The following is a 12,371-nucleotide window of genomic DNA, read 5'->3' on the forward strand; positions in this document are numbered from 1 at the left end:
AAAAATCATCTTGAAAGTGAACAAGGTATCCATGCCCCATAAGTTATCCAACACTTAGAAAATTTTGCTCCAAGTCTGGAACTAGGAGAACATCGGATCCAATGTATCTAATGTATGAAATGTAAATATGGCATTAATTTTAACAGAGAAACAACCAAAATCTTGGCGTATATCTGCTTGACTTTTATCAGTTGTTCAATAGTAGAATTACAACCCCACGCGTAAAACTTGTTGTGACCATAATAAACAGGGGCATATACAGCCCATAAAAGACAAATTGATGATAATCTTACCAACTATACACATGTGAATTCATATATATACTCTAACAACCGCACCGTTGTGGTACTGTCGGCCACAAGGGTTGTTTGGAATATCCTAAATAAGTGCACTTTTTGTCTTTTTGGACTAAAAAGTTGAGGAAAAAAATATGGATGTTTGGGTTAACTTTTTGACTTTTTATAAAAAAATGTGTATTAAAAAATTGTACAAATAAGTGTGTAGGAGAAGATAGTGTCGTAAGCTGTACGGGTTGGCAGTGCAGTTGGCTAGGTGAGTAGATGGGAAAAGATTGCCTCCTTTTCGAGCTTTGATTGGACAGTGTTGTTCAGCCCGTGGGGGCCTACCACGGGTCCCGTTTTTCTAATTAGAACCATTCAATGTGTTAAACTTGTCGAGTACTATATGCTTATAAAAAATCACGTTGATTGGATATCGATAGCTATCTGATCATGTTAGTTTTTTTTTTGTCAACTGTTAACTATAATACCATCCATTTTTTATACAAAAACTGATTTGATCATGTAGTTAGCGATATCCGATAGACGTGATTTTTTACAATATATAGTATTAGACGAGTTCTACATATTGAATGGTTCAGATTATCAAAACAGGACCCATGGTGGGCCTCTACAGGCCCAACTTTACCATCCAACTTAGTGAATGTACATATGTAATTTTTTTTTCTTCCTTTCACTACTGTTGCTTTGACATCAGTACGTTGATGGACCAAAAAATTGATTTATATTTTAATATTTGTATATTAATTTTTTTTATATTTTTTTTAGTGAATATTGATAACTTTTTGACTTTTCTTAAAATTACCAAACCAGCCCTAAAAACAAGTTAAGGTGACATCTCCAAGCCCAAAAATAAATTAGCAATGTAAGATGTCTGGCATTGAAAAATATATAATTTATAGTAAATGATCTAGGTGCAAGGTAAATGTTAATATATTAGTAGGTTGTTGGAAGTATATATATAATTTATAGTAAATGATCTAGGTGTTGGGGAAATGTTAATATATTAGTTAGTTGTGGGGCGAGCGGATCCTCTAGAGTAACTCTCTAGAGTGATCTCCTAAAGTGGATGATCGGACGGCTGTGGTTAAGCCTCACCAAAACGACGTCGTTTTGGTGAGGACTTTCAAAAAAAAAAAAAAAAAAGAAAAGAAAAACCAGATTCGAGGATTCAAAAGGGATTTCAAAATTCCCCCAAATTCCCCCCATATGTATACACACGGCGAGAGGGGGAGACTGTGAAGGAGCTCAAAGGAGTGTTTGGAGTTCAAAGGACGAACGGTGGCGAACCACGATGGAGGACGGAGGATGGAGGACGACGAACCACGACGGAGGACGAACGGGGAGCCTGCGACAGCGAATCGAGGTAAACCTGAATCATAGTGAAGTTAGGGTTTACGTTTACGTTCGGCTTCAATTTTTTTCCATACATTAGTCGATTGGGAGTGTTTCGGGTTGGATTTTGTTTGGTATTTGTGTTAGGGTTTGGGATTTGGCTTTAATTTGTGATACCTGTTAGGCTTTGGGATTTGCCTTTTCTTGAGTTCCATTTTTGGGATCACTGTGTTTAGTTCCATTTTTTTGAGTTAATTTTTAAAATTTTGATTTAAAAATTGTTTTTTGAAAATGGCCTACTGTTGAGGTCCTTTTTTTTTTTTTTGGATATTGTAAATGGAATTCAAAATTGGTTGATTACCAGGCTTGTGGTTATTGTTCTCCTTTTTGTGTTCGTTTCCAGATTGAGACACATAAACTTTTAGCTCATCTTGTGGAAGCAGAAATCAACAAGAGATTGGTAAATATAGCCATCTGTGTCTGGGTTCTTATTTAGCTTTGACAAACTGAAGTTAAATTTTTTCCCCAATACTTTCAATAAATTACTAAATTCTTAAAATCTTATTCAATTTAAAATACCCCAAAAAGATCATTATGCTACTATTTGCTATTGGTTTCTTCCATTCCATCCACTGCTTTGCATTTTTATTTTGATGAAGAACCTCATGAAATGGTCTGGGAGATGCTGCTGTAGAGTTATTGCATACTCTGCTAGCTGTGCATGCAGAGGTATTTGTAATGCATGCTTTGTGTGGTTTGTGCATGAAAATCTTCTTGTCTTGTTATTAAATTCTTCTCGCTTTCTTTTCATTTGCTTATCCAAGTTTATGAGGTGAAATAATTCCCTTGTTGCCAGTCTTTGAAAATGCAACTTATTTTAATAAATAAATAAAAAGTGAATACTAAGGGCCCAACCCAGCTCAGCTCAGATATCTGGAGCTAATAACAAGGCTTGTGGTTATTAGTAGTGGGGTTTTGTTAATGTATCCCTTAATGTGTGCGGAATTGTTACTTGTGATTCAATTGCATAAAGAAGAACAATGATAATTTGTCAAATTCATATAATCAAGATCTGTGACAGGATGCTTGATATGGTCCTTGTTTTAAGGTATTATATGTTGAATTGGATACCAGTTTACCAGAGATTTTGAAATAAGGTCTTCTGACTTACACATAGTCAAGGTAAAGAGCTATTAACAAAAATTTGACAATATGAACTTATGAACATTTGGTGATTAGGATCAGTTCTTGAGTTTTCAGCACAGAATCAAATCACTCTATAGACAGACACACAAAAAGTGAGAGCTATAAGACAACTTTGCATATTAAATCTTACATCAACTATGGAAATAGATGCTATATCCAATGCAATTGGGTACAGCAGGGATATACCTACCAGTCCTCCACCAATAATGCCAAGGAGATGAATTCTATAAGGGAAATGTGTTCTTTATTATGTATAAATTAACTGCTTGATTTGTCTTATTTACTCAGTATGCTGGATGACTTTGATGCACAGATCTGACCACATAATGCAATTTAATTGTTAATCCTTATACAGAGACAACTTTCTCACTAGCATCAATATTTCAATTAGATGCACTTGGGAATTTTCTCTTCATGTTTCTGACATTCCCTGGTTTTCAAGAAGTGCATTGCTGGAACTGTGGAACACCGTGTCTTCTATTGACTTTCCTAAGACACTTGTTAATAACTTGTTTTTTTATGCAGAATAAAAAATGGCTTCATCTTCTATTGATAATACGAACTTAAGATTGAAGCCAAGGTTTTGTAATTGTGGAAGAATAGCTTCCGTGCATATTGTACAAACCAATGCGAATGGAAATGAAGGTCGTGTATATTTTGTTTGCCCAAGAAAATATGTAAGTACCTGTTATATAAATGAATCTGTTACTTTTTACAAATTTCATTAGTCCTTTATTGATTAATTGATTCTTGTCCATTGTAGACTTCGAACAACCACTGCAATTACTTCAAGTGGTTAACAAATGATGATGACGACGACGACGACATTACCTCATCAATCCGTGCCAATGCTGGACCTCGGACAGATTCAAGAACAGAAGAAATGAATGATGTAAGGACAAGGCTTGGTGAGCATGATAGAAGGCTTCAAAGGATTGAGAAGATATTGAAGGCAATGACTTATGTGATTGTATTTTGTGTATTTTTGTACTTTATCATGTAAATGACTCAGTTCTTAGGTTTTGGAGCATGCTATGAATGTAATCTACTTTTGTACTTGTTTTGTAATTTTTTTTTTTGGTGCTTAAAAATCTGAAAGTTTGTAAAAACAAGTGTGTAACAACTTTGTTTGAGATGAAATGTTGAATGAACAGTTTGTGAAATCTATTGAATTATGTTGGTTGCTTAACAATGTGTATTATATGTGATGGTTTGAAAATGTTGAATGTTGTATAACAGGTTTATGAAATGTTGAATAATGTTAAATGTTGAAATGTCGAAATGTTGAAATGTTGAAAATGTTGAATGTTGTATAACAGGTTTCTGAAATGTATTGAAAATGTTTAAATGTTGAATGTTGTATAACAGGTTGCTGTATTATATGAAATGTTCAAAGTTGTATAACAGGTTTCAACTCAATTTCAGCAACTTTTGAGCAACAAATTCAGCAACATTTTAACTCCATTTCAGCAAAATTTTAGCAACATTTAATCAACTCTATTTCAGCAACATTTGAGCATTATTCAAGCAAAAAATCTGCAACAGTTTAACTCTATTTCAGCAACAATTTAACAACAAATTCAGCAACATTTTAACTCCATTTCAGCAAAATTTCAGCAACAATTTAAATAACATTTCATCAACTCTATTTCAGCAACAGTTTCATGAAATTAATCAAAATTTCAACATGTCAACCAAAGTTTCAGCAACATTTACTGAGTAATTTCAACAGAAAATTTTTAGCAACAGTTTGATGAAAGGTTTTGAATATTACATATCCAACAAAAATTTCACAAAAATTCCCTAAACAAAATAATGCTAAGATGTTGGCGTGTGATCCACATCCCCATGCCCACGGCCACGCCCACGACCACGACCATATAGTACCTACAAAAAAAATAATAATAATATTACATCAAAGGAACCATAAAATAAAATGGAACTTTAAATGAATGAATGACAAAATAAAAGAGGAAAGGTGAAAAAAAAATTACTTCACTACATGCGGGACTATTTGAAGCTTGCGAGTGATAACTACTTGCATTGTTAAGCAATGCTTGATAGGTTCCATGGACGGAATACATCGATGGCATTGAAAAATGCATATTGTGATGAAGAAAACTTGGCTGCAACAATAACAAACACATATCAATCTAAAATGATAATAGGCAGCTACAAATCCGTACTAAAACAAGTTATTAAACTAACTTACATCATAGGCGGGATACATAAATTGAGATGAAGAAGCTCTAACTTGAGGAACACTCGGCGAGAATGGAGGAAGTTGAGGAACACTTGAAAATAAAGGAGCCGACTGAGGAATTAAGGGAGGTGCTTCAGGAGCACTTGCCGAAAATAAGGGAGGAGTTTGAGGAGTAACAGACATGGAAGTTTGAGAAGCATTATGTGAACTTGTTTTATTTTTCTTTGCCAAGACAAGCTCCAAACTACCTTTTGTCCGCCTTCGTCCCTTGCTAGTGCACTCTTTTCTCTTGAGTCCTTTTGCTTGGACTACATTTTTATCCGCTACACCATCCACTTCAAAGCTTTCGGGGCATGCGTTGGGGGGGCTTTCTTGTTGAATAGTATCTGAACAAGGCATATTGAATTTTGCGCTTACCATGGTTTCAATGTCTGCAATTAATTCATCCGCTTTCTCGACCGTCAAATTATATGTTTCGTCACTTTCAGAAGCTCTACACACTACTGATCTGAATATTGCCATCAATGACCTATAACGTGAAGTTTGATGCAATCTTACATCAACCTGAATATCATGCCCACACCTATCTTTCACATTTTCAAATCTTGCTTTTTTAGTCCATCTCTTCAGAATATACTGTGAAGGAATCTCTTTCAATTTCAGTCTTTCTCTAAGGATCTTCAAACAGTGACTACACAAAATGCCCTTCATTTCAAACTTCCTACAATTGTAAGTGACCGAATCATCATACCCCTGCCTCACCTTCCTCACCTTTATACCATCACTATCAAGAACCGTGTAAATGGTACTCTCACCATCATTTTCAATTTCTTCAATGTTGACTTCAAGGGACTTGACATACTCATCCTGAAATTCTTCAAAAATTTTATTTGTGTAAATATCTGCAGCTTGCTCCATAATCTTCACTTTAATATTCACCCTGGGCAACTTTTGGCATAGAGCATATTCGGCTTGTAACTCCTTTACCTTTTCTCAGACAGAACTCGATCAAAATGCATGAAAAATTGCATTAAGTTATGATCAGACTGAATGAAATCCTTCAAAAAAGCATTAAAGGATTCACTAAGTTGGGTGCTACTCATGCCCGCACCCCATGCATTTCTAACATATGGCCAACCCCATTTTTCCTTCACCCCAAATGTTAACTTCAACCAATGATTATCTCTTACTTCATACTTGTCAAGCATTTCCTCCCATTTTAACATAAACTCTTCCTCATCCTCAATGTCTTACATAAACGTGTATAAAACACTCTTCATCCCCTTATCCTTCATCGCCTTATCCTTGAAGATAGAATTTGCATGCCTTAATGCATTTTGCATCAAATGCCAAGTGCAAAGGCGGTGGGTTGTGTTAGGCATGACAATAGGTATGGCCTTAGCCATTACAGCATCCTGATCCGTAAAAATTGTTTTTGGAGCCTTACTTGACATTGCCTCCAAGAATCTTCTAAAAAGCCATATGAAAGAATCGGCGGTCTCATCATACATCAAAGCTGCACCAAATACCACAGTTTCCCTATGATGGTTGAATCCAACAAAAGACGCAAATGGTCTATGTGCACTATTTAACTTGTAAGTAGTGTCGAAAGTGACAACATCACCAAATTGCCCATAATCCACAATCATCTGAGCATCGGCCCAAAATATATTCGTAATCTGCTCCTCGTTATCTAATTGGACCGAGTAAAAAAAAGATGGATTCTCCAATGATTTGTCACGAAAATATTGCAAAATGCTACTTGCCTCCCCATATGCTAAACTGTTTTGCCTCTTTGTTCTCAAATAATTTTTTTGGTCAAGTTTTGTAAACCCAAGTGACTCCCTTCCACCAACTTCATTACCCATGAGCTCAAATGCAGCATTAAGACGGATTCCAGATTTTTCGGCTAAATCTATTTCGGTTGCCTGTGATGCAGATATCTTCCTTTGGGATGGTAACATATGCGTACATTCTGTTGGTACAAAGATATGATTATGTTGTTCAACAAAATCACTAACAAAAAATTTCTGCATATTCCTATCCCACTTAATGACAAGTCGGGCTTGACAACCAGTCCTCACTTCCTGCCTAGGATTTTTTGTTAATGGATCTCACTTGTCGACAACCCGAAATCCCTCCTTATTACAAACAAATTGCCTTGAAGCGATTTGCCCATCTTTGCTCTTGTTTACATAACCCCTTCTAATACTAAAACCCAACCTTCCTCCATAAGTATTATAGAAATCATTAGCTTCTTGTTCTGTATCAAACGTCATGCGAACTCTAGGCTTCCAATCACATTCACCCCCGTCATTCTCATGATTGTTAGGTTCCATCTGAATGTGCCAAGTCACTTAAAAAATTAAGAAGTGCTCAATTTTAGCATAAAAACTGTATACAAACTGAATAAGATAATCAACAAATAACAAATGTACCACCTGAATATATATAAAGAAACAAGGAACATTATAGATCAAGAAATGGTTTAGAAAATGCAATTAACAGTGCATGGAAAAAAAAATGAGAGAGGGCATGTCTCATGTTATTCATTTTTATTGTTGATTGGATTACAAAGTTCAAAGAGAACAGTCTTTGCAACATACTGAACACACTGAAAGAGAATCGAATTCAAATCTATATATATATATATATATCTAAACTATTGTTCCAAATATATAATTAAAAATATGTTACCTAAACTATTTATGTTGCTTCAGTCAATAAACAGTGCTGCATACTCCTGGTGGATTCAATTTTGACTTAAAGTTTAAATTCTACTAATACATAAGCCACTGCAAACTGTTTGGCCATGCCTCCTTTAAGGATCAATGTATTTCTTTTGTAGTTTTGTTCCCTTTTTTTTTTTTATAACTACTTCACTAATACTTTCAATAAAATTCTGAGTGTGCCTCTTATTAAAATAAGTTTGAGAGTTCAGTTGTGTTTGTTTTGGGCTTCAAAGTTTAAGTTCCATATACTAATGATTCTTTCAGGGTTCAATTATCAAACATGGAATTGATTGTTAAATTTACAGACATGAATTCTAGCCTAAGAGAAACTTCGATTCAGACAATCCCTTCTAAAAAAACAATCCTTGTTCAGATACTAAAATTGATGTCTGAATCTGTAAAGAGCATCAATTCGTTCATGTACAACTTCATACATGAATCTGTGGGTTTATTCAGACAATCCCTTCTAAAAAAACAATCCTTGTTCAGATACTAAAATTGATGTCTGACATGAATCTGTGGGTTTGGTCTCTTCTAAAACATGAATCTGTAAATTTAAAAACAATCCTTGTTCATATATGTATAAGAGAAACTTCGATTCAGACACAAACCCACAGATTCAGAAACTTCGATTTAGAAGAGACAAAAAAAAAACAAAATCGAACTATACCTATATACGTTTCAATCGGTTGGAGCAGAGCAGGGGCGACGGCACGACGGTGGGGCAACAGGGATGCAGGTATCGGCCTCAAACAAACTCTTCTTCGCTCTCTCGTTTCGCTCGCTTCTTCCCGCCGTCTGTCTATATAGTTCTTCATATGGGGGGGAAGTTTGAAATCCCCGAATCTGGTTTTTTTTTTTTTTTTTTGAAAGTCCTCACCAAAACGACATCGTTTTGGTGAGGCTTAACCACAGCCGTCCGATCATCCACTTTAGGAGATCACTCTAGAGAGTTACTCTAGAGGATCCGCTCGCGGTTGTGGGGTTTGAAAATAGTGAGTAAATGGGAGCCGAGGACCGCCCATCATCTCTGACATCGTAATACCCCTATTTGGTGGAGTTTTTGCTGACTTTACTCTTAGGCCTCGTTTGGGAATAGGCTAATTTAGTAACTTTTTGACTATTTAGCTAAAATATGAACTAAAAAAAATTAGTATGTTTAGGATGACTTTTTGGCTTTTTACGAAAAGATGTGCAAAAAGTAGAGAGAAAAGAGAATCTTTGACTTTTTGGTATGAGTTGTTGGCTTTTTGACCTTTTTAGTAACTTTTTGACTTTTTGACTAAACTGGCTGCTCCCAAACAAGTCCTTTGAGCGAAAAAAGATTTAGAAATCATAGAAGAAGATGGCAGAGAAGAGAGGTAGCATTGGCTTCTCCGCAACCTACCGACCACAGGTGCCGCTGGACATATTCTCGTGCCCGCTTCGACCAACATCGAAGCAAGATGAGCTTCCCATGACTGATAGAGTGAACCACAATTACAACGGCCAAGAAATTTCATCGGCGGCTCTCAATACAATTCTCAAGCGCCAAAAATTGGCCTTGGCTTCCGAAGGAGGCAAAGAGGCCGATGTAAATTCAGGTCGTCTCTCGGGCATGGTTTTCATCTCCGAACAACAAGAAGGCCTCGAATTGCTTCACATAGCTCTCTGCTTCAATGGCATTTACAACCCATACCCACCCAAACCCAAAGTCAAAGTCTTCTGTTTGGCTAATGTTTTCGGCAAAGTCAATTTCAGTGGTGTTCGCATGGAAGACAGTGGTTGCATTGCCGGTGATAATCTCGTCTATGTCACCACCAAGGACCTCGCCCCTGATCGTTGTCAGCCCTGGACTGCCGTCTATAAAACCAATCTCAAGACCGGAAAAACTGACCGCCTCACTCCATTAGGTAGGTTCCTTTCATCATTCTCTTTTCGGGGTTCGCTGTTTTAGATTTTTGGTTGAAGTTAGTAGTGTTTAGTTGGTTGAAGTTAGTAGTGTTTAGTTCTAGCTGTTTCATGGTTTCTGCAGTTGGATTTGCTTGATTCTATTGAGCATTGTGTGAGTGAGGTAGCCTTGATGCTTCTTTAGTTTTCCAGCTGTGTCATCGGATTTCATACTTTGTACGTTTCCTGCTTCATCAATATGACTTTTGGCTTATAAAAACAAAACAGGGCAAGCTGATTTAAGCCCCTCGGTTGCACCGTCTGGTACGAAGATAGCAGTGGCGTCCTTCGAGGGAAAGCATGGTGGTTGGAATGGCGAGATCAAAGATCTGCAGACTAACATTTTTGTTACGAACGTAGAGGAGCCCTTCAACTGCAAGTTGGTTGTAAGGAATGGTGGGTGGCCGACATGGGAAAGCGACAACGTCATATTTTTCCAACACAAGAATCGGGAATTTTGGGGTGTGTTCCATACCGACCTCAACAGCGGTACAGAATCTCGGGTGACCCCGGACGAAATTCAGGCAATAACTCCGGCAGCCATCGACGCCACCAGAGTAGCAGTGGCAACTATTCGTCAGAAATCAAAGCTCTCGGACGTCGTCCGTGTAAAAACACAGTTTCGGCACATTGAGATTTTTGATTCAACTGGACAGCAACAAAACATACGAATCACTCAAAATACCATGCCAAGGGTTGACCATTTCAACCCCTTTGTGATAGATGGCGGGAAGCGCATCCGTTACCATCGTTGCAAGAGCAACCTTCTAAAGGTACATACCGATTAACCACTTTTCAAACTACTTTACTTTGAATTCTTTTTCTAGCCAGCCATGTTTAAGAGCTAACCTGCTACATACGTACAATTATTACTTTGTGACAGAGTGGAGAAGATATCCGAAGAAACTCCCACAAGCTCGAATCTCCTCATCCGGATGTAGGACTGTTTAGGGTGCCGGGAATCTTTCCAACATTTTCCAAAGACGGCTCCAAACTCGCATTCATGGACAATGAGTTCAAGGCCGTGTGGGTAGCCGATAGTGAAGGGTTGCGTATTGTTTTCGAGGTACATAAGTGCAAGAATAATATTACTATAATTGTATTAATGCGCAATTGTATTTATCTTTGATTGATAGCTGATAATCAGTTTTGTTTATGTAGACGAAAGGCCCGAACAATATCTTCTCACCAGTTTGGAACCAAAGTCCAGACAAGGATATATTATATGTTAACATGGGACCTCCTTTCAAATCTGACAAAACAGTAAACATTTGTGCTATCCCTAACGTGTCCAGTGGTGCACAACGTCGTGTACAACTTACAAAAGGTTTCAATAATGCCTTCCCATCCACCAATCCAAACGGTAACTTCCTACTTGTTCCTTCTGATTCATTTTCAAATACCCAATTATAAAAAAACAGTATTTATCCATTGAAAGTAATTTAAATATTTTTATAACTTAATTATGAGTCTCATTTGAAGTTCAATTGTTTCACCAATCCTTGGGCAACCCATTAGTAAGTCAGCAACTAATTATAATATTATAGTTTTTCCAATGTTAATATATATGCTTTTGAATGACAAAATACCGTTTATTATAATATTATAGCTTCAAATTTTAATTTGTGCGGATGGATGGGTTGAAAACTGTAACAGGGACGAAATTAGTCTTTTGATCTACAAGAGATGGAGGGAACAAAAGATACAAGAATCTATACATAATGAAGAACGCACAATCAGGAGAATATGGAGGAGGTGAAATAACGAGGCTAACAAATGGGCCTTGGACTGACACACATTGCCAATGGTCCCCAAGGGGAGATTGGATAGTATTCTCGTCAACCCGTGACAAGCCTGAAGGTGCACCAGAAAGTGACAATGGTCTTGACCCAGGATATTTTGCAGTGTTTCTAGTGAAGGCGAATGATCCATCAGTGGTGGTAAGAGTGATGGCTAGTGGAAGTGATGTTGTAGGGCATGTGAACCATCCATTCTTTAGTCCAGATGGAAAGAGCATCGTTGTGACTGCGGATCTTGCTGCAGTGTTTGTTGATCCCATCTCTGTGCCTCTCTTCCTGCACTCTGTGAGGCCTTACGGAGATATCTTCACTTTCGACATTGACTCAGATAACATATATAAGAACATAAATGTGAAGTTCAATCGCATCACACATAGTAGATATGAGAATTCCACTGGTACTTGGACCATGTTCTCAACTCAAGACCCGAATGCAGCATGGAACATGCTTTTAGACAAAGCCTTCACTCCGTCTTGCCCTTATGCACATCGTGATGGAGGTGAAAAATGGCACATGAATGGCTACCTGTCCATCCCAAAAAAATGTTGATTGCCCTTGTGAACTCGTTTGGTGCTGCTGTTTCAACGACGGGAATACTGACGATTCTATCACAATGGTTCTCTTTTGCTTTTGTTGTGGTTGATTCTTATTCTCAGTGGTCCTCTTTTGCTTTTGAGAAAGGTTATGCGGGGACTAGTTTTCGAGAGGTTGGTTTGTAAATCAAAACACAAAACATGCAGCGGAATAAAGTGTTTAGATCATACCTCGTTTGATCTAAAACCCCGTGGATAAATCACGTGCTTCCATACTCAATCAATCAATCCCAGCAGTGGGGTGATATTACATTGGTGAATATAACCCACACAAA

At 37.2% G+C, this 12,371-nt stretch overlaps 1 protein-coding gene and 1 pseudogene across 1 annotated transcript; one reads left to right on the top strand and one right to left on the bottom strand.

The window, feature by feature from the left end:
• Positions 1-6,293: 6,293 nt before the first annotated feature.
• Positions 6,294-7,007, bottom strand: LOC145821398 (protein FAR1-RELATED SEQUENCE 5 pseudogene; annotated as a pseudogene).
• A 2,113-nt stretch (positions 7,008-9,120) lies between these two features.
• LOC114303665 (uncharacterized) lies at positions 9,121-11,117 on the top strand. Its single transcript, XM_082917908.1, has 4 exons — positions 9,121-9,667; positions 9,933-10,477; positions 10,588-10,770; positions 10,866-11,117. Exons 1-4 carry the CDS (start codon positions 9,121-9,123, stop codon positions 11,115-11,117), a joined length of 1,527 nt encoding a protein of 508 aa, XP_082774034.1.
• The last annotated feature ends 1,254 nt before the right edge of the window (positions 11,118-12,371 follow it).

This window comes from Camellia sinensis, chromosome 3, assembly GCF_055761805.1.
Source record: "Camellia sinensis isolate YWXY chromosome 3, ASM5576180v1, whole genome shotgun sequence".
Taxonomy (NCBI): Eukaryota; Viridiplantae; Streptophyta; class Magnoliopsida; order Ericales; family Theaceae; genus Camellia; species Camellia sinensis.